The sequence below is a fragment of the Diaphorina citri genome, unplaced genomic scaffold (assembly GCF_000475195.1).
Source record: "Diaphorina citri unplaced genomic scaffold, Diaci psyllid genome assembly version 1.1 scaffold413, whole genome shotgun sequence".
NCBI lineage: Eukaryota > Metazoa > Arthropoda > Insecta > Hemiptera > Psyllidae > Diaphorina > Diaphorina citri.
Window position 1 is genome coordinate 185,288 of NW_007377848.1, and position 22,103 is coordinate 207,390.

Below are 22,103 nucleotides of genomic sequence, written 5' to 3' on the forward strand. Positions count from 1 at the left end.
TTCTCTGTGTCACTCTCTAACTCGGGTGGGAGAGAGACAGTTCCTTTTTTATCAGTTTGAAAATTTGAAATTTTGAACTTGGGGCGCTAAAAAAAATGCGTTTACACCCATTTCTAATGGAAAAGCGGGATTTTTTGGGGTGTAAAAAATCCCTCTCGTTGTAGATTTTTTCCCCCGCTCAATTTACCAACGAGCACAAAAAAAATATTTTCAAAAACAAAACTTCAACGACTTTTTAGTTTTTACTTTTTCAAAAAATTCAAGTTTTACACTTTTACCTGAAAAATTCCTTATTTTCTTTAATTTATTTAAATTAAAACATTTAAATCATGAAGAAATCCAATATCTAATTTAAATACCCATTTTGTAATGCCTAAAACTAATGAGCAAATACTTTTGAGTTAAAAAAACGTTTTCACTGTTTTCAGCTACTTGATTTTTACTCCATTTTTGAGAAGGTAAGTTGGTTCTCTTTTGCTTTCACTTCTATCCCAACTAGCATAAAGTTACTCTCTTCTAGTGCCTCTGGTATAGTTAAGCCCGTTTCCCTTTAGCAGTGCACTCCGGAGGTCTCAAGTTCCACTCCAAGAGGGGTTGAAGTTTTTTTGGCTCTGTGCTTGGAGTTTGAGGTGCCCTCAGCCTCGCTAGGACAAGTGAGTATATGAGTAGTGACCAGTGGTAGCATTACCATTGTAAAAAGACTATTGACTTGTGGAAATTGACTAAGAATGCAATTAGGAGTGCTGTAATATCCACAAAAGTTGTGAGAAGGTCCTGCTTTACTTATTTCCTCCGGAGTCCTCGAAGACTGCAATGTACTGCCAATCTTGTTGGATTCAAGAGATTCCTCTACACTGCCTTCCCCATGTGGTAGTATTTTTAGTAATTTATTTATTTCTTGCAGGGTTGCATTTTAACAATAACAAGATGTCACTGCTGGAGCAATTTGATAGCATTGTTGGGAAATATGAGTTCCTTGTGAACAATCTCTCCTGTACTGAAGGTAATTTTTTCCATGATTTGATAAAAAATATTAATTTCAAAATAACAAAATTAATATTAATAATTTATGAGTGAAATGGAAAATGGATGAAGAGTTGGGGAAGAGCAAAAGAGCATAGACATCAGATGGAGAGAAGAGAGATGAGGGGGATATGGTTAAGTACCTATATAGGTACTTACTTATTATTGTTATTTTATTGCAACAGAGTTCATGAGGTTTGTGATAACTGTAGAAGAGGATCGGATACGATACAAGGACACACTGAAAGAATTGGACGAATTGAAAGACTTGCTGAAGAAAACGCAAACCGAACTGACCACTTTTGAGAGGAAAAATGACATGGTTCGACAGATGTTTGACAAGGAAAAAGCCTTGCGGATTAAAGCTGAGAAGGAGCTTGAAAACAAGGTAGGTATGAATAAAGAATGTTAATTTTAGCATCACACATTACCCTTGAAAAGGATAAAAATGTCAATCAGGTCAGTACATTACTTTCCTCCTATAGGACAAGGGAAGGAGGGAAAAAAGCTAAAACATGGTAAACTAGCAGCACTAGAGCTGTGACATTCTTTTAGTTTCTTACCCAGATCCTCATGTCATCCTCGTTTCTTTCCACATTCACAGAAGGAGCTTCTAACCGGTGACACCAAGCATCGCGTAGAGACATTACTCTCCTCAGTTGACATTCACTCCGTATGCTCTATTCTTACCCAAGTACCTCAATACCTTCAATGTAAGTATATGTGGTTATGTGGATATTACCATGACTTTAATTAATATGTGTTTATGTGGACCTATCCAATATCCATTCAAGCCATACAAATACAAAGTGTTCAATTTTATTTCCTTTATTTCTTTCTCAAAGGTCAACCTGCTCCACAATGTGATGGAGACCATAGTCAATGGTGAAGGCAATAAAATATCCGAGGAGACTAAAGTTCAGCTGAGTGACATCAAGAACTCATTCCGACGCAAGGAAAGACCTCAAGTAGATATAGGTGGAGGTAGACTCAGTATTGTCAATGAGGGAGAGACAACTAACTCCCTGGTTTCCGACATAAGCTACTCTATGTCTGAGGATTTGTCTGAAGACAACATGTTGGGTAAGTGAGAAAGCCTGGCTAAGGCCCTAGCCTTAACCCACACTCATTATTGCCAAACAAGGGAAAAGATACGGGTTCAAATCTTGACAAAGGCAGAAATTTTATCAACCTGCCTCTCGGTGGTGTAGTGGTAATCCCGCCTAGTAAACAGGAGGGCGTGGGTTCAAACTCATCCGAGGTATGGAATTTTATCCTCAATATAATTTGAGAATTTGAACACTAATAGTTGTAGCGTACTGTAAAAGGACTTTTCAGTCCTATGCGAGCAGTATAAATAAAATGTATTATTAATTTTCATTTTGACTATTGAATTCTGTTAGTCTATACTACAGCTTTCTGAAACTTGTAATACTGCGAAAGTACAGGGACTTTCGTTTCTATTCTAATATCAGTTTGTTATTCTACCCACCAGATTACGAAACAACTCGTCCACGGCGTGACCTGCGCAAGTCTGGCCCTCGCTCTTCACTGCGCGCATCCGATGTGTATAATTTCAGATTCTCTTTTTTCACAATTTTCATTTTCACAATTTTTTGGATCTAGCACAGGGGAGCGTGTTGAGGACGAGATTTTTCGAGAAAAATCCCATGACAACAGTAGGGGGATGATACGGGTTCGAATCTTGACAAAGGCAGAAATTTTATCAACCTGCCTCTCAGTGGTGTAGTGGTAATGCCGCCTAGTAAACAGGAGGGCGTGGGTTCAAACTCATCCGAGGTATGGAATTTTATCCTCAATATAATTTGAGAATTTGAACACTAATAGTTATAGCGTACTGTAAAAGGACTTTTCAGTCCTATGCGAGCAGTATAAATAAAATGTATTACTTATTAATTTTCATTTTGACTATGGAATTCTGTTAGTCTATAAGTACTACAGCTTTCTGAAACTTGTTTTCTAATAATCCAGGTAGACAAGGTTGAATTCTAAATGAGTATGTTATACTTCGACATTTTTTCAGCTGTACATCAAACATCTCCATACTAATAATACTGCGAAAGTACAGGGACTTTTCAGTCCTATGTTGGTAGTTTGTTATTCAAGGTATATTCTATTCTAATATCAGTTTGTTATTCCACCCACCAGATTACGAAACAACTCGTCCACGGCGTGACCTGCGCAAGTCTGGCCCTCGCTCTTCACTGCGCGCATCCGATGTGTATAACAGAGCTACGCGCGCCGATACCAAACATGTCCAGCTGAGAGGAGGAGAAACTATGACAGCCACGTCCACTCTGACCTATCAGGACGGGAAGGCTACGGCGAGGGCTACTGTGGACATCTCGTCCCCACCTAGGTGAGTGGTCCTGTGGCAACGTGCTTGCGTACCATGGAAAGGTCGAGTCGATTTATTATTATTATTTAAGGCACCGTACTTCAATGAAGATTTTGCCATCCCCAGAATTTAAACGCAAATCAATGAAAAAAAAAAAAGGAACAACGTGCTTGCGTACCATGGAAAGGTCGAGTCGATTTATTATTATTATTATTTAAGGCACCGTACTTCAATGAAGATTTTGCCATCCCCAGAATTTAAACGCAAATCAATGAAAAAAAAAAAAGGAGAAGAACACCAGTAATTTATACTCTTCACCTGTGGGGGGGGAGGGGTTTTTATGTGAAGAGAATAAGTTACTCATGTTCTTCTTTAAAAATGACTAAGTCACGTCAGAATCTATCAGCAAAGCCAAATGTCGGTGGGTAAAACGTCAAAGCTGTGCAATATCAAAGTAAGTAAGTATACCTATCGCAAACGCAAGTACCACTTACATGTCCTATCTATTTCAATAGTCTAAATAAAAGTGCTCCTTAAGTATACTATCTTGAACCTACCGCTCTTACTACTTCATATTGCTTTCTTTAGTTTCTTTCTCTTACTGGCCTTCTTTTTGACTGACTTTCCATAAAAAAACAAACACAACTAATATTCTCTCTCGTGATTTCCAGAAAAACCAAACGTCTGTCCGAAGTGATTTGTCCCCCACTGGAAATGATGCCTCCCTCTGCTCCTACCCAGTCCACCAGTAACTCCCTAGAAGAATTCCTCTCAGTGGGGGCTGACGATGACCCTTGCCCTTCTGAACTGTCCCCCAATCTGGTGATGTCTGCCAAGGATCATATTCATGGCCGTCTCCATAAGACACAGGCTCATAAGAGTATTCTGCCGGTCATCTGTGCAGTGTGCCATAAGCGAATGACGTACACAACTAACACAGTCAAGTGTGGCACGTGTAAGGCTATTTTACATGGTAAGTCACCTCGTTTGATAGCTCAGTGGTCGGCTGGTAATTAGGAGATCTCGGGTTCAAATTATAACCAAACATTAAGTTATATTTATTTTCTGTCAGTTATTTGTAATAGGTACCTGTAGGTACCTGTAATAGGTCTGGCTGAGGGACTATAAACAGAGAGTAGATCAGCGTCTAGCTAGAGGACTATAAACAGGGAGAAGACTGACCTATCCATTGTATTTCAGCTGTCTGTGAGCCCAAGCTGCCCCTCCCCTGTGTACCGGTAGGCTGTAGCACCCCCGCTCACAATGCTAAGAAGTCCCATCTGAACATTCTCGCGTCCTACACCCCTCTAGAACCCCCTATGATTCCGCCCCTGGTTATACACTGTGTAGTGGAAGTAGAGAGGCGGGGTTTCACAGAGGAAGGAATCTATAGGAAAAGTGGCAGTGCAGACCAGGTCAAGGAACTTAAGGTAAAATGAACAACATGCTTGGATCGCGTTGTCTGTGATTACTCCTTGGCAACCTTCTTGGCCGAGTGGGTATCACACCAGGCTTGCACGCAGGAGGCCCGGGTTCGATTCCCGGCGGGGCCGAGGTTTTTTTTAGGCTCTGTGCTTTGAGTTCGGGGTACACTCAGCCTCGTGAGGACAATCGAGTAGCGACCAGTGGCGGCATTACCAGAGTAAAAAGAAAAATTATAATGTCAGAAATAGTAAAGGAGGCTCTTAGTAATCCTGTGATATTCACAAAAATTCTGAAGAAGCTCTCAGCTTTACCACAAATAAATCATGATTCAGATTAGATTAGATATGATTCCGCCCCTGGTTATACACTGTGTAGTGGAAGTAGAGAGGCGAGGTTTCACAGAGGAGGGAATCTATAGGAAAAGTGGCAGTGCAGACCAGGTCAAGGAACTCAAGGTAAATTTCTTAACGTTGTCGCGCGTCGTGTTGGTTATTATTTTTTCGACGCCGGCGTTTAAGGTTATGTGAGAAAACTTCAGTCCGTTCTGGCTTGTTCCACTGGACTACATACAAGCTCTCTGGTTCCAACAGAAAACGTATTTAACGTGCTTGGATCTCGTTGTCTTTGGCTAAGCTTTGGACTTTTTTTTATCAATCAAATAAACTTGCTTCCTCTGGATGGAACGAAAGTGACAGGTCAATGGACTAAGCCACGCAACCAAAGAGTTGTCATATGTTTGCTCCCCCAATATTTTCCAAGCTAAATCCTTTTTCTTCTATAGCAGAATTAATTGCTTATCTGTAGCGATATCGGATTCTTCCTCTTAGGCTCCTTCCCCACCACTCACAGAGACAAAACCTTTGGTTAAACTTACAATAGCCAAATTAATCCTCATGTCATCCTCGCTCCTTTCCCCATTCACAGAAGGAGCTTCTAACCGGTGACACCAAGCATCGCGTAGAGACATTACTCTCCTCAGTTGACATTCACTCCGTATGCTCTAGGGTCAATGGACTAAGCCTCGCAACCAAAGAGTTGTCATATGTTTGTTCCCTCAATATTTTCCAAGCTAAATCCTTTTTCTTCTATAGCAGAATTAATTGCTTATCTGTAGCGATATCGGATTCTTCCTCTTAGGCTCCTTCCCCACCACTCACAGAGACAAAACCTTTGGTTAAACTTACAATAGCCAAATTGATCCTCATGTCATCCTCGTTTCTTTCCACATTCACAGAAGGAGCTTCTAACCGGTGACACCAAGCATCGCGTAGAGACATTACTCTCCTCAGTTGACATTCACTCCGTATGCTCTACGCTCAAAGATTTCCTCCGCTCTCTGGACGAGCCTTTAGTGCCCAACACCATGTGGTCCTGGTTTACACAAGCCGTGTCCAGCGGGGATGAAGATGACGCTCGGAGTCGTCTGATAGGGGCCGTGTCCCAGCTACCTCAGCCGAACAAGGAAACGCTGGCCTATCTTATGCTACATTTGCAAAGGTAAGATGATTTTATTGACCAGCCTCAGTGGTGCAGTGGTTAACGTGTTAGACTGCGGATCTGGAGGTTGGTAGTTCAAATCCAAGTCAAGTCATACGATTTATCGAGGTCTATTACCTTATCTGTTTAGGATAAAGTTCGCCCTCATCAATTGCTCTCCTCCACGGAAATCTTTAGTAAAAGGCGAAAGATTTATTCATTATAAAGGGAATCGAACCCGCGACCTAGGGCTTACACGACAGGCACGCTACCTCCCAAGCTAACTAGACTGGTAACATGGAGGATGAGACAGTAAACTGGTCTCCTATGATTTTATTCCAGAGTCGCTGAATTCCCGGAAACCAAGATGAGCTATGAATCTCTATCGATCATATTCGGACCTTGTGTTATTGGATATTCGACCAAGGATCCTGCAGAGAATTGTACCCAGATTGATATTGTCAACAAGGTAAGGTGATAGGAGACATCCTTGCAGTTGTATTTCATTATTATTGCTTGCAATCTCGTAATATCCGTAGCTCTGCGTCAGCTCTATCACACTAACTGAAAGAAGAATACGTTATTCCATGAATATTTATGTGAGCTGTTGTCTGTTCTTAAAAGAACAACTTTGCACCCTTTATTTTGCCATTATTTTGACGACAAAATGAAATCGCCGCAACTATTAGTAGCCGAAAAGAGACTCATTTAGGTGCTGGGTCAACACAAAATCACCAGAAACTAACCCGTTTTATGTAGGTATTTATAATCGAAATATGTGTGCATATTTTTTCGAACCCGGAACCTTCTGAATGGCATAGCATTCTTGATTTGATTTTTTGATTTTACATTCATGTAATGGTTTAAAATCAAAACTAGAGCCCGTTCTCCCTTTATTCCCAATATAATGTTTAAGTCACCCATCCATTTATTGGCCTTCCTCAGCGTAGCTTAACATAGGTAACGCTAAAACCGGTCTTAAATTAACGACTGAAGTGTTATCTAAAACTTTCTCGCTTTGAGTTCATAGGTCGTCGCGACAAATTTCAAGATCAGAGCTCATTTGTGTGAGAAAATGTGAAAAAAAAAAATCCCACAATTACTCAATTAACTTTAAGTCACCCATCCATTTATTGGCTTTGCTCGGCGTAGCTTAACATAGGTGACGCTAAAACCGGTCTTAAATGATCGACTGAAGTGTTATCTAAAACTTTCTCGCTTTGAGTTCATAGGTCGTCGCGACAAATTTCAAGATCAGAGCTCATTTGTGTAAGAAAATGTGACAAAAATCCCCAAAAACCAGATTTTTGGTTTTTTGGCTTTATAGTTCTCTGGACAAAATTTGCACCACCATTTTCGTGATCCTGGTAAAAAGACCTTTAATTTGATATATAGGTCGACCAGGTTTGGACAAGTCCTTCTATGGGAACAGACAGACAGACAGACAGACTGACAGACGGACAGACTGACAGACTGACAGACGACACCGAAGCGAATACAATAGCCCGTCCCTTATACCTTTTTATTACTATTGTAATAATAAAGGAAGGACGGACTAAAAACTGATAAGCACGGAATATCAAGGATCTGCGAAGGAGAAGGATTGAGGAGCACAAGAACGAGATAAATTGGTTGGGTGAGAAAGCTCACCTTATCCTGCCATTTAAGTCATAGAAATTTAGAAAATAATAAACAAGTACCTTACCTTTCCTAGGGACAGCATCCTGTCAGGCAATTGATAACCCAGGTATTGGTGGCGGTTGTTCTAAACTTCTGTAAAACGGCAGTTTACCAAAAGGTAAATTGACGTTTCTACAGGACGTCGAAAACAGCTGTCCTAGTCTGCCCACGAAACATGGATCATCTGTGTTACATTTCGGGCTATGGCTAGCTGATGAGGTCTAATAAGTCCGAAACAGCAGTTTTCAACTCTTCTTGTATTATTTTTTGGTGTTCATTATTGAAATAAACTTCTTTTCTTTTGTTCCCAGGTCATGGTGGCAATTCAGCTGTGAACACTTCTTGGAACATCAACTTTGCTGCAACTCTGGCCTGGTCCCAAAGCGATGAAATTTATTCGATTCGTGTACATTATTTTGCTTAGGAAAAAAAAAAAAATGTCAAACCAGGGGTTCGAACTACAACTGTTTGAAAAAAAGTTGCTGAAATTACTTTAAATATAGTTTGAATTCATAAACAAACATAATCTATCTTAAAAATACTTCAGGCAGAACGAAATACAAAGCAAAACCAGGTGTGAGATTTTTTCTCTACACGCGTGTACTGACGTTGAAAAAAAGTTGCTGAAATTACTTTAAATATAGTTTGAATTCATAAACCAACTTAATCTATCTTAAAAATACTTCAGGCAGAACGAAATACAAAGCAAAACCAGGTGTGAGATTTTTTCTCTACACGCGTGTACTGACGTTCGGATTTTTAACGCGTGTACTCACAGGTTAATGGTTGTACTTACTGCTTCAGTGTCGAGAAATGTTTCGCTTTCAACTTACTCTCTTAACCAGCGCTGAGTTGAACTAAAACAACACCATATGTGATCACTGCAGCCATCATCTGAAATATTAACAAAGCTTCTTAGTCTCCAACTTTGAGTCGTTCTAGTTCAATGACAGTAATATGGCGACCAAAGGTACCTATGGACACAGTCGCACGTCTTCTTTGTCTTCGCCATTTCCCGTGTTCAGACGGGTTCGGTGGCTTTCTTCAGCCTCTCAATCAGGCCTAGGTGATCGTCCAAAGCAAAAGAGAGAGAAAAAAAGAAGGGGTGGATTTGCTCCGCACTCAACCTTGGCTATTAGTTTAGCACGGGCAATTTCAGACTGGCATCTTTAAAGTGCCTCAGCCACAGTTGCACGCATGTGATAGGAAATAATGGGTAACTTAAGAACCTCCCTCAATAATTGAATACTGGGATGAATTTTAAAATTTATTTGATGTTACCTCTGAATGTAGGACAGGAGCTTCTGCATAAATCAGCTTATGATAAACAATTTCCGAGGCACTGTGTCCCTGAAACGGAAACAGGGTGTATTCTAAGTAGTATCACATGCAAGTTTATGAATTGGTTCATTGTTTGTGAAAGAAACTATTTCATTAATGATCTTTTTTAACTGAGGACCAATTCACATGGAGGAAAAAAACTGAAACTAACTTCGAAAAAACATAGTTGACTTCCTGAAATTATCAGAGTACTTTATTTAGGGTATATTCTAAGTAGTATCACATGCAAGTTTATGAATTGGTTCATTGTTTCAGAAAGAAACTATTTCATTAATGATCTTTTTTAGCTGAGGACCAATTCACATGGAGGAAAAAAACTGAAACTAACTTCGAAAAAACATAGTTGACTTCCTGAAATTATCAGAGTACTTTATTTTAAGTAGGAGTAATGATTTCACGAGTTAGGTGATTTTAAGGTACTTGGATAATATTTGGGTTTTACCGGGTCTTAATCCAAACATTTCGGGTACCACCCGGTTATCAACAGCAATAATTCTAAGACTCCATCTTTTTGTATTCCTTCAAATGCTGTGATACCCTCTAAGTTGGACATGCCCTTGATAATATAAGTACAGTTTCTAAAATATGTATTTTATTGGATGAAATGGAAGTAGGGTATATTTGACTTTGAAATTATACAAAGTGAAAAGTTCATACAGACAACTACTTTTTACGTGCTTTAAAAAAATTGGCACATTTTAACTTGATGATTCGAAAATGGGCTGTAAGTATACTGCAATGGTTAATCAAGATTTTTGTAAATACATGGGTAAATCTTGATGAGTAAAAATCGAGAAAAATATTTAGGTAAAACACGTGTTTCTCATTGGACCGTAAAGGTAGGTTCCATTAAATTTAGTATTGAATAAGATAGTATTAAGTTTTGGAACAAATGAACAAAAGGTATTATAAGTTTTAAGGTTTGAACAAACATTACTATAAATTTAGCATTATCAGGTATATTATGAACAAAATTATTAGAGTATTCACCTAACACGAGATTATCTACTTTAATTAAATTGTAAGACTAAAAGTAGGTTCCATTAAATTTAGTATTGAATAAGATAGTATTAAGTTTTGCAACAAATGAACAAAAGGTATTATAAGTTTTAAGGTTTGAACAAACATTACTGTAAATTTAGCATTATCAGGTATATTATGAACAAAATTATTAGAGTATTCACCTAACACGAGATTATCTACTTTAATTAAATTGTAAGAGTGGTATTATTTTTTAAAACTACGAGAGATGAGATTTATGTAAAGCTTTCTTAAAGTATTGTAGAATAATATTTTTTTCCTTAGCTCCATAGCATGCAAATTTCTTCATAATATTACTTAAATTTAAACTTGACGACTGCCAGCCTAGTTAGCTTGGTTGGTAGCGCGTCTACCTTGTAAGCGCTAGACCGCGGGTTCGATTCCCGCCCGGGACGGATTGTATCTTGAACGGATAATGTTCGTTCTCAGAACGGCTGGCTTTCTCCTATCATACCAAATAAATATTGATGAAATTCTATGCCTCCATTTGTATTGAACCCGCGCCCTCCTGCTTACCAGGGGAGTGCGCTAGGAAAGGTATATTTACTTGAATATTTCTTCAACGATTTACCAATGAATCAATGTACATATGGCTCTAAGAAATTTAGTCTTCTTCTGTCGTTTATTTCCATTATCATTTATGTATATCTTCCATTCATGGTTAATTTTAAGTTTATGATCAAAACTAAAGGAACAAAAAACAATGTATGTAAATAGTTATTATTTTACTTATTATATTTTGATATCCTTTATATTCTTTCTTCTTTTACGATGTTTATTTTTTTCTACTTGGTTGTCTTGTATACTCTTATTCCTAAATTTGCGATCGCTGGAACACATTTGAAAAGAAACTAGAATTTTGTGTTTCAATTTGTGTAAAGAGTGAGTCAGTGAGTTACAAAGATTTACACTTTTAGGTGGACTACTCAATGATTTAGATCCCAAGGTCTAAGGAATTGAAGAGTGAGCTACATGTTTTAAGATTTGACTCTTTGGGTAGCCCAGTGAAAAGAGTAGTTCTTTTTTACAATTTCCTTTCGTAGGAGTCAACGTTCGTTTTAACATTGACTTTGTAATACAACTTACAATTTTGAAAAATTGAACTAGAAATTCGATACCTACTTAAATCCGGAATAATAAACTTTTTTCCATTTCACCATTTATAAATTTTCCGAACATAAAGGCGAAGTACGACTGGCCATCTCCACCCTTAAACTTGGAACAAAAGAATATCAAAGGATTGAGGAATCAATAAATCGCCACATTATCTAAATAGAATCAAGGAATAAAAACAGTCTGTGATCACTCAAGTTCTACCCAAGTTTGGTGAAAATAACAGATTTCTGGCAACCAATCAGCATGGATATCCGCAACTTGAACACCCAGATCAAGCACAACATATTCTGGGTATTCGAGCTATCCAAATACATCGGTTCCTTCCCATATGATATTCTCAGTCTGAAACTCAACAAGTCATTCACCACGTGGAGTATTCTAGTTCATCTTTCCGCCATTCTGCTCATGACAAGCGGCTATTTATCCTACACCTCGTTCACAAATAGCAAGATAGAAGTGTACTCGATCCTACTGACTAAACTCCTTTTGATCAGCTTTGGCGTGAAATGTGCCACTTTCCTGTATTTCAAATTCAAAGTGGTGTCTCGGTTGAGAGAGATTCTGCTGGAGTTGAATCAAATCCATGCTTACTTTGAGCAGTTGTCTTGCTTGGATATTGTGCCGGAGTAAGTAATAACTAATAACCTGTTTTTAACTTTTTCTTTCCTTTATGTAGACATAAAAACACTCTCTATTACACTGTTAGCATAATTTTAAACTTTGTTCTAAGCCGACAGTCTACATAAAGCACTACTTATAGGATTATAAATCGATCCAAGATTAGACCTTATCCCATGATCAAACTTGGTCCTCAATTTCCCAAGACTTAATTTGTATTGTTTTTCCATTTTCAGTCGTGTCGCTCGGAAGCAAGGTCTGACCATCGCAGCATTTTTCCTCACCCATCTCTTCGCCTTCTCATTTCGTATGACCATGCTTACCAAGTTTCGTAACGACCTCACGTTTGCTCTCTACATCATCAACTTTCTCACATTCAGCACCGTACTCCAGTGTACGAACCTTCTGGATCTGGTGAAGCACTACCTGAACATTATCAACATAGAACTGATCAACATTAGTAACAATCAGGATAAACAACACTTCATACACTTGTACAAGAGTCGCATCTGTGTACTCAACAATATGCTGCCGGAGAATTATCTCTGCAGGTAATTGTTGGGTTCATTAGAACATCAATGTTGTGCGTGGTTCGTATCCGGATGAGTCACTGACCAACTGACCGAGTATTCGCGTGCTGCTGGTTTTCCCGCCCCATTCAGGCTGGGTAAGGTTAATGTGAGGAGCTGGATATCTTGTCGCCAAATGGAGGGTAAAGCCCTGTTGCTAAAAACCTTAACCATATTATGGTATTAAACCCTTTGGAAAAAAGCAAAGTTGTTTCCTTGTACGGAAATTCACTTAAAATTAATCATCCAAGCTTCCCATCCGTGGCACAAGCTCCGCTTTTACGAATGGGTATACCATTCATTGAATACTGTTTATACTGAGAGATTTCTATCTAATAAGAAATAAATGGAAACTTCCTAAATAAAATAAATCCGTAAAGCATTACTGTGTTTCTTCTCGTTTTCAGACGGAAGCTGAAAGTTCTTCTCCTGCTTCACTTCTGCTTGTGTAAGATCAGTGACCGTCTTGTCAACAGATTGTTTGCTGTTCACATCGGTATCACAATGTTTAACGAGTGTCTTCAGCTTACCACCAACCTCTATTTCCTCGTGGTACTCTTTGTGCAGAGCAAGTCCTTGATGGCAGTATGGACCTACATATTCTACATATCACTCTGGGTTGTGTACAACTTGTTGATGCTCCTTTGGATCATCAAACATTGCGTTGATACAAAGGAGGCAGTAAGCAATTTAGTTTGTCTGTATGTTCGTTTCACCATAACTCTTGAACGGTTCGTCCGATCTTAATTAAATTGGGCAGAAATATTCAACACATGAAAGATTTTTATTATTATTATTATTATTTTGGGCTCGAACGGATATACATAATATGTATCCTCTAAAGTAGTCTAAAGGCCCAAGAACTTTTTGAATATTTTCACTTGTTCCAATGCTTGAAGTGTGCAAAATTTTGGACTTTTTTTATTTATTTCCGTTTCAGGGACACAGTGCCTCGGAAATTGTTTATCATAAGCTGATTTATGCAGAAGCTCCTGTCCTACATTCAGAGGTAACATCAAATAAATTGTCTTCGCCTTTTCCCGTGTTCAGACGGGTTCGGTGGCTTTCTTCAGCCTCTCAATCAGGCCTAGGTGATCGTCCAAAGCAAAAGAGAGGGGAAAAAAAAGAAGGGGTGGATTTGCTTCACACTCAACCTTGGCTATTTGTTTAGCACGGGCAATTTCAGACTAGCATCTTTAAAGTGCCTCAGCCACAGTTGCACGCATGTGATAGGAAATAATGGGTAACTTAAGAACCTCCCTCAATAATTGAATACTGAAAATAGCTCACTCATTGGTCATTTTACTTACATGGCTCAACACTGTATAATCGATATCAAACACATCCAAAGCTCGCAAACGTATCTTGTGATTACAGATGCAATCGAGAAAATGCGTCAACTGTGAAAGTCAGAGAGAAAAGATGACAATTCTTTGAACATAAGGTTGTGATTCGATCTTGATTATAGGTTATTTTATGTATTGTAAACATTTTATGTAAAATGTTATTTCTGGCAAGTAACATGAGTATGTCTATAAGTATGTCATTTTTTACCTCAGGATTCAGTGCAGGAGCTTCGTCGTAGATAATCTTGTGATAAACCAGCTCCAACAATGAATTGCCCTGAAACATTGATAATAATGTGTCAGCCTAGTCAGAATAGAATAGAATATACCCTGTTTATACTGACGGAATGAGACTGAAAAGTCCCTTTCTCCAGCTTACTGAATTTCTGGATCGCGTTTGCTCACACAAACTCCATTTCACCGTGTTCGAGTTTTTCGACATTGACTACTCGGTGTTAAGAAATGTAAGTATTTGGAGTAAAACTATTGAATATCTCCATATTTTCCACTTGAAACACAAAGTTTTCTGCTTAGGCGGCGCCGGTGGCTATGGATTTGACGCTTCTTGGGCCATTATTATTATTACCTATATTTTTTTATAATTAAGTAAGGTCTTTTGATGTAAATCTTATGTATTATCCTGTTAAACCCATAAATACACGAGACCTTGTTTAGACTGCTGGGGTAAAGGTAGTTTTTAGTCTCATTCGAGCAGGATAAACAAGGTATATGTATTTCATTCTATTCTATTCTTGGGCGTTTACTTTTGTATCCACTCCAATTGAGCAGCGCATCTCGAGAGTATTTTTCTTAAAGGTGCTCCCCAGATAATTTCCGATAAAATGGCAATTTCTGTCACGATTTCCCCATACCAATCCTTAATAAAAATGTATTCCATTCCTGTTGTTCCAGCTGTTGGGAGCTGTTCTGTCATTTGGAATCATCGTCATTCAGCTGAGCGTTACGTCTTGAGTACAGAATTACAGATCAATAACTCTCCGTCAAATCTATGCAACTCTCCGTCAAATACATACCTGTCTAATAATAAGGAAAGTGAGAATCAAATATTCAAATCTCTTGAAAAGAAGAGCTCTTTAAAAAAAAAATAATAAGTATTGGGCGTGATTTTAAGTCTAACATAATAATGACAGCAAATAACATTCGTTAATATGTTAAAAAGCTCGTGAGCTTTAATTTTCTAATGGACATCTCAAGTCCACTTGAAATTAGTCTATTTGAAGCGGTCAAGTTTTGTGCTTTCAATCAGTAAAATTTCTTTTTCAACTTACCTATTCCATATTAATGTCCTCTTTGTATTTCAAGTGTTTCTCTATAAGCGGCTATTGTTTTACGTCTCACATCAGGAATTCGAGAATTGGATTTTTTTCACCTTTATAATACCTAATTGTACTATTAGCTTTATTAGTAGATAGTATGTAAATTATTAGTAATTTTTAAAAATTAGATCAGAGTGCATTGTGGCTGTTAGTGTTTACTTCAAAAATCAAATCGCAAGATTTATTTAAAATTTCACCTTACGCATTGTATAAACCTCAATATGAATCACATGGAAGAGCTGAGTAACTCAATCAAACATGACGTCTGTTTAGTTTTCTCTCTGTCAAATCTACTAGGCACTTTCCCCTATGATATCCATACACTCAAAATCAGCAAAATCTTCGCTCCCTGGAGTTTCATAATTCACGCGACTGAACTTTGTTTCTTGTACTTCGCTTATGTGAACCTAAGGACGCCTTCGGATGCTAAAATAGACTTCTACTCTGATCTCCTATTGAGAATGATCATCTGTACGATAACTGTGGTGTGCGTGCTTTCGTTTTGCAACATGTTTGTCATCAGGATGAAATTGAGGGAGATATTCTCAGAGCTGAATCGGGTTCATTCATATTTCACGCAGCTGTCTTGTCAGGATACTGTTCCCAAGTAAGTACCTAAGGGCAAATCAAATGCTGAGACTTACCAAGTTAGATATCAACCTGCCTGGGCGTTGCAAGTTCCCAAGTAAGTACTTGCGGGTAGATCAAATGCTGAGAATTGCAACGTGAGAGTAGTCAGCCTGCCTCGTTGGTGTTGTCAAGACGGATTTAATCTTTAAATTTTGGCGAAACAATTGATTTATAACCCCTTGAATCACTGTGAACTTTAAAGATCTGGAAGTTGGTGGTCCGATATCAAGTCATATCAAAATTTCTCGTGGTGTATTGATTGAGGCCTTACAATTTGTTAATGCTCATCACAATTGAAAATCTCACGTCATACACTTGTCCTAACTCCAATATCACCTGTTTCAGCAATGTAGCGCGTAAACAGCTGTGGACAGTCTCGCTGTTTCTTCTCTTCAACCTGACCCTGCTGTCAGTCCGCGTAGGTTCAGTTATAATACGAAACATGTTTCTACATGGCCTGGCTTTCCCCTGCTCCTTAATACTGATGCATGTCCTCACCTTCAGCACTGTTCTCCAATGTACGAACCTTCTGGATCTGGTCAAACAATATCTGAATATTATCAACATAGAACTGATCAACATTAGTAACAATCAGGATAAACAACACTTCATACACTTGTACAAGAGTCGCATCTGTGTACTCAAACACCGAGTAGTCAATGTCGAAAAACTCGAACACGGTGAAATGGAGTTTGTGTGAGCAAACGCGATCCAGAAATTCAGTAAGCTGAGAACAAAATAATATAATCAAGAAATTAATAATAGCAAAAATAGGAATTTCAACTGTTGTATCCAAACCTGACTGCCTGTCACAAATTTCGTGCCCCACTTAACAAACCTTGATAAATTTCATGACTTGACATAGACGCGAACCACCGACCTCCAGATCCAACGCGCTAACCACTACACCACTGAGGTTGGTTATTGAAGATTTTAAAATCTAAATCAAGCGGAAGACATAAGAAGATGGAAATACGTAGTTAAAGGAAATTTCGCTTAAAAACAACTGGGATACTGGATGAATTTGTTCAGGTAGTGCTTCACCAGATCCAGAAGGTTCGTACACTGGAGTACGGTGCTGAATGTGAGAAAGTTGATGATGTAGAGAGCAAACGTGAGGTCGTTACGAAACTTGGTAAGCATGGTCATACGAAATGAGAAGGCGAAGAGATGGGTGAGGAAAAATGCTGCGATGGTCAGACCTTGCTTCCGAGCGACACGACTGAAAATGGAAAAACAATACAAATTAAGTCTTGGGAAATTGAGGACCAACTTGTGTTGACTCAGTACCTAAATGAGTCTCTTTTCGGCTACTAATAGTTGCGGCGATTTCATTTTGTCGTCAAAATAATGGCAAAATAAAAGGGTGCAAAGTTGTTCTTTTAAGAACAGACAACAGCTCACATAGATATTCATGGAATAACGTATTCTTCTTCCAGTTAGTGTGATAGAGCTGACGCAGAGCTATGGATATTACGAGATTGCAGGCAATAATAATGAAATACAACTGCAAGGATGTCTCCTATCACCTTACCTTGTTGACAATATCAATCTGGGTACAATTCTCTGCAGGATCCTTGGTCGAATATCCAATAACACAAGGTCCGAATATGATCGATAGAGATTCATAGCTCATCTTGGTTTCCGGGAATTCAGCGACTCTGGAATAAAATCATAGGAGACCAGTTTACTGTCTCATCCTCCATGTTACCAGTCTAGTTAGCTTGGGAGGTAGCGTGCCTGTCGTGTAAGCCCTAGGTCGCGGGTTCGATTCCCTTTATAATGAATAAATCTTTCGCCTTTTACTAAAGATTTCCGTGGAGGAGAGCAATTGATGAGGGCGAACTTTATCCTAAACAGATAAGGTAATAGACCTCGATAAATCGTATGACTTGACTTGGATTTGAACTACCAACCTCCAGATCCGCAGTCTAACACGTTAACCACTGCACCACTGAGGCTGGTCAATAAAATCATCTTACCTTTGCAAATGTAGCATAAGATAGGCCAGCGTTTCCTTGTTCGGCTGAGGTAGCTGGGACACGGCCCCTATCAGACGACTCCGAGCGTCATCTTCATCCCCGCTGGACACGGCTTGTGTAAACCAGGACCACATGGTGTTGGGCACTAAAGGCTCGTCCAGAGAGCGGAGGAAATCTTTGAGCGTAGAGCATACGGAGTGAATGTCAACTGAGGAGAGTAATGTCTCTACGCGATGCTTGGTGTCACCGGTTAGAAGCTCCTTCTGTGAATGTGGAAAGAAACGAGCGAACTAGACTTTTTTTGACAGTCGGAGAAAGGGACTTTTCAGTCTCATTCCGTCAGTATAAACAGGGTATATTCTATTCTATTCTGACTAGGCTGACACATTATTATCAATGTTTCAGGGCAATTCATTGTTGGAGCTGGTTTATCACAAGATTATCTACGACGAAGCTCCTGCACTGAATCCTGAGGTAAAAAATGACATATCTACTTATAGACATACTCATGTTACTTGCCAGAAATAACATTTTACATAAAATGTTTACAATACATAAAATTTTACATAAAATAACCTATAATCAAGATCGAATCACGACCTTATGTTCAAAGAATATGTTCAAACATCTTTTCTCTCTGACTTTCACAGTTGACGCATTTTCTCGATTGCATCTGTAATCACAAGATACGTTTGCGAGCTTTGGATGTGTTTCTTATAGACATACTCATGTTACTTGCCAGAAATAACATTTTACATAAAATGTTTACAATACATAAAATAACCTATAATCAAGATCGAATCACAACCTTATGTTCAAAGAATTGTCATCTTTTCTCTCTGACTTTCACAGTTGACGCATTTTCTCGATTGCATCTGTAATCACAAGATACGTTTGCGAGCTTTGGATGTGTTTGATATCGATTATACAGTGTTGAGCCATGTAAGTAAAATGACCAATGAGTGAGCTATTTTCAGTATTCAATTATTGAGGGAGGTTCTTAAGTTACCCATTATTTCCTATCACATGCGTGCAACTGTGGCTGAGGCACTTTAAAGATGCCAGTCTGAAACACAGTAAAAAAAAGTCTAGTTCGCTCAAAAAGTAGCGCGTCTGCCTTGTACCTAGCTATGCCGCGAGTTTGATTCCCGCCCGGGGCTAAATTTATGCTAACAGATAAGGTTCGTTTCCAAATAAGGAACGACTGCCCTTCTCTTCTCTTATCCTGTACTTCTGCCCGCTTCGATTTCCAGACGATAACATCTCTGTTGTTACAGTAATAGTCCTAAACAAAAATGGACGCAGCACACTAGGGATCAAGAAGAGACCACCTTACAATGCCCTCAATCAAATTGCTTCTAAATAAAGTAATAAATCAAGCGGTATAGCAGTAATATAACTCTTGAAGTATTGGGAGGACAATGATTTCACTCACCGCATACTTAGTAGCTTCACAATGGCGAATAATCCACACTAACATGAACACATTGTACGCCACCCAGACGTGGAAATAGGTTACAGTAATAGTCCTAAACAAAAATGGACGCAGCACTCTAGGGATCAAGAAGAGACCACCTTACAATGCCTTCAATCAAATTGCTTCTAAATAAAGTAATAAATCAAACGGTATAGCAGTAATATAACTCTTGAAGTATTGTGAGGACAAAGCATGAGTTCACTCACCGCATACTTAGTAGCTTCACAATGGCGAATAATCCACACTAACATGAACACATTGTACGCCACCCAGACGTGGAAATAGATGAGCACGTGTAGCACATGCAGTATGCTCTTACTCTGAAGAACTGTAGTGAGTGTGAAGTACAGGGTAGACGTGAGCTGGAAACTTTCCATGAGGATGATGAGAAAGAGAGGAAAAGAGTAGGTATGGTTGACGATGTCGTGGCAGAGTTTGGAGAGAGTGAAGTGAAGCTGAGTGAACACCTTGAATTTTCTCCTGTACAATGAACAAAATAAACCTTGAATTTTCTTCTGTAGAATGAACAAAATAAACCTTGAATTTTCAACAATGAACTAAGTAAACCTTGAATTTTCTCCTGTAGAATGAACAAAATAACGGAGATGAAGAAAGTCCAAGAAATTAGAATGCAGTGACATGAAGACCGACAGCTGAGTGAACACCTTGAATTTTCTCCTGTGGAATGAACAAAATAAACCTTGAATTTTCAATAATGAACAAAGTAAACCTTGAATTTTCTCCTGTAAAATAAATAAAATAAACCTTGAATTTTCTCCTGTAGAATGAACAAAATAAACCTTGAATTTTCAATAATGAACAAAGTAAACCTTGAATTTTCTCCTGTAAAATAAATAAACCTTGAATTTTCTCCTGTAGAATGAACAAAATAACGGAGATGAAGAAAGTCCAAGAAATTAGAATGCAGTGACATGAAGACCGAAGAAAAGCTGGAAAAACTGCGTAATTCAAGATCTGCAGGAAAGGAACTTAACGGGTGATGAAGTGCACAGTAGGGCTGACTGAAAGAGGCTGACGAGAAACGTCGACCCCACTTGAGTGGGAAAAGGTGTAGAAGAAGAATGAGCAAAATAAACCTTGAATTTTCTTCTGGAAAACAAACAAATGAAAATGGGTAAAAGTCAGCCTAGTTACGAGTAGCTTTGAGCGTAAAGCGCCTGCCTTGTAAGCGCTCGGTTATCCTGAAGAGAAAAAGTTCGTTCCCGGAACGGCTGGCTTTCTTCTATCCTGTCCTCCTTCTCTCTTCGATTTCGGGGCGATATGATCTCAGGAGTTACAGTTCCCTCTAACGAAATCCATCTGAAACCAATTCTCTTACCTGCAGAGATAATTCTCCGGCAGCATATTGTTGAGTACACAGATGCGACTCTTGTACAAGTGTATGAAGTGTTGTTTATCCTGAAGTAGGAACATTCTCACACACTGACATGAGAATCTTATTGGGTTTACTCGCATGTAGAACACATAATTTACCGGTATCCCAAATGCCGTCAATTTGAAAAATTGAAAGCAAAAAGGAATACCAAAAAAACCTGAAAAAGAAAACGGATTAGTGACATCCTAACAAGTCCCTACAGGCCCTAACGTGTCCCTACAAGCCCTACCGAACCTGAAAGAGAAAAAGGATTAGTTCAACACACAAAAGAAGCTCTATGAAAGAAAGACCATTTAGCAAAACAGCCATTTTCTCATAGATCTCCTCACACACATACGAGTAAACCCAACAGCTTAAAAAAAGTCCCACCACCAACCATTTATCCTACCGTGATTCCTGATGCGGTGATCCTGAAGGACTGGGGCAGAGTGCAGTGAATAGAAGTGCCTGTACTGAATATGCTGCAGATGGTCTGGTAGTCTGAAGATGGTCTGGAAGTCTGCAGGCAGCTTGGCATTCCGAAATAAGATGGTCTGGAAGTCTGAAGATGGTCTGGAAGTCTGCAGGCAGCTTGGCATTCCGGAATCGTGATCCTGTGGGTAAAGATGGATTCAGACAGGCACCTCACACTTATCCACCTTTAAAGAAGGAGAGAAGGGAACAATTAGTGTTTATGGATGGGTAAAGATGGATTCAGACAGGCACCTCACACTTATCCACCTTTAAAGAAGGAGAGAAGGGAACAATTAGTGGTTATGGACGATTAGACTCCCCCACCCATGAATCCTCTAAAGAGACAGACACTTCATGTAACGACCTAAAGCCGGCCACTCACGACAGGTTTTGCATGACAGTTTGTGCCTAACAGGCCCATACTATTCGGCCTCCAGGCCATGGCCAACAGGCCAACTTCCGTCGTACAAAACCTGTCGTGAGTGGCCGGCCTAAAAAGAACGACAGACCGGGTGGGATAGTGACACAGAGAACCGTGCCTCCTTTCCAACCGATCTTTAGCGGAACACCGAGAACTATGTCCCTTTTCTACCCGGGCAGGAGAGTGACAGAACTGTCTCTTCCACCCGAGTTAGAGAGTGACACAGAGAACTATGTCACTTTCCCACCCGGGCAGGAGAGTGACAGAGAACTGTCTCTCTCCCACCCGAGTTAGAGAGTGACACAGAGAACTATGTCAATCTCAGTCTCAAGTTAGAGAGTGACACAGAGAGAACTGTATCCCTCTCTTACCCAAGTTAGAGAGTGACAGAGAACTGTCCCTTTCTAACCCGG

At 39.2% G+C, this 22,103-nt stretch overlaps 2 protein-coding genes and 2 pseudogenes across 2 annotated transcripts; 2 read left to right on the top strand and 2 right to left on the bottom strand.

Moving 5' to 3' along the window:
* The first annotated feature begins 536 nt into the window (after window positions 1-536).
* Window positions 537-8,353, top strand: LOC103508591 (rac GTPase-activating protein 1-like). Its single transcript, XM_026823163.1, has 12 exons — window positions 537-653; window positions 905-1,003; window positions 1,209-1,411; window positions 1,869-2,106; window positions 3,193-3,403; window positions 4,054-4,355; window positions 4,583-4,716; window positions 5,167-5,262; window positions 5,732-5,754; window positions 6,065-6,304; window positions 6,626-6,757; window positions 8,275-8,353. The coding sequence occupies exons 2-12, from the start codon at window positions 928-930 to the stop codon at window positions 8,351-8,353; spliced, it is 1,734 nt and encodes a 577-aa protein (XP_026678964.1). The 5' UTR covers window positions 537-653; window positions 905-927.
* On the bottom strand, window positions 6,452-6,517 carry LOC113467143 (annotated as a pseudogene).
* A 384-nt stretch (window positions 8,354-8,737) lies between the features above and the next one.
* On the bottom strand, window positions 8,738-21,333 carry LOC113467142. The gene is made up of 7 exons (XM_026823164.1): window positions 21,205-21,333; window positions 20,760-20,863; window positions 19,670-19,900; window positions 19,379-19,472; window positions 14,203-14,271; window positions 13,959-14,048; window positions 8,738-8,857 (listed from the first exon to the last, which is right to left on the bottom strand). The coding sequence occupies exons 1-7, from the start codon at window positions 21,331-21,333 to the stop codon at window positions 8,801-8,803; spliced, it is 774 nt and encodes a 257-aa protein (XP_026678965.1). The 3' UTR covers window positions 8,738-8,800.
* On the top strand, window positions 17,731-17,796 carry LOC113467144 (annotated as a pseudogene).
* Window positions 21,334-22,103: the final 770 nt, after the last annotated feature.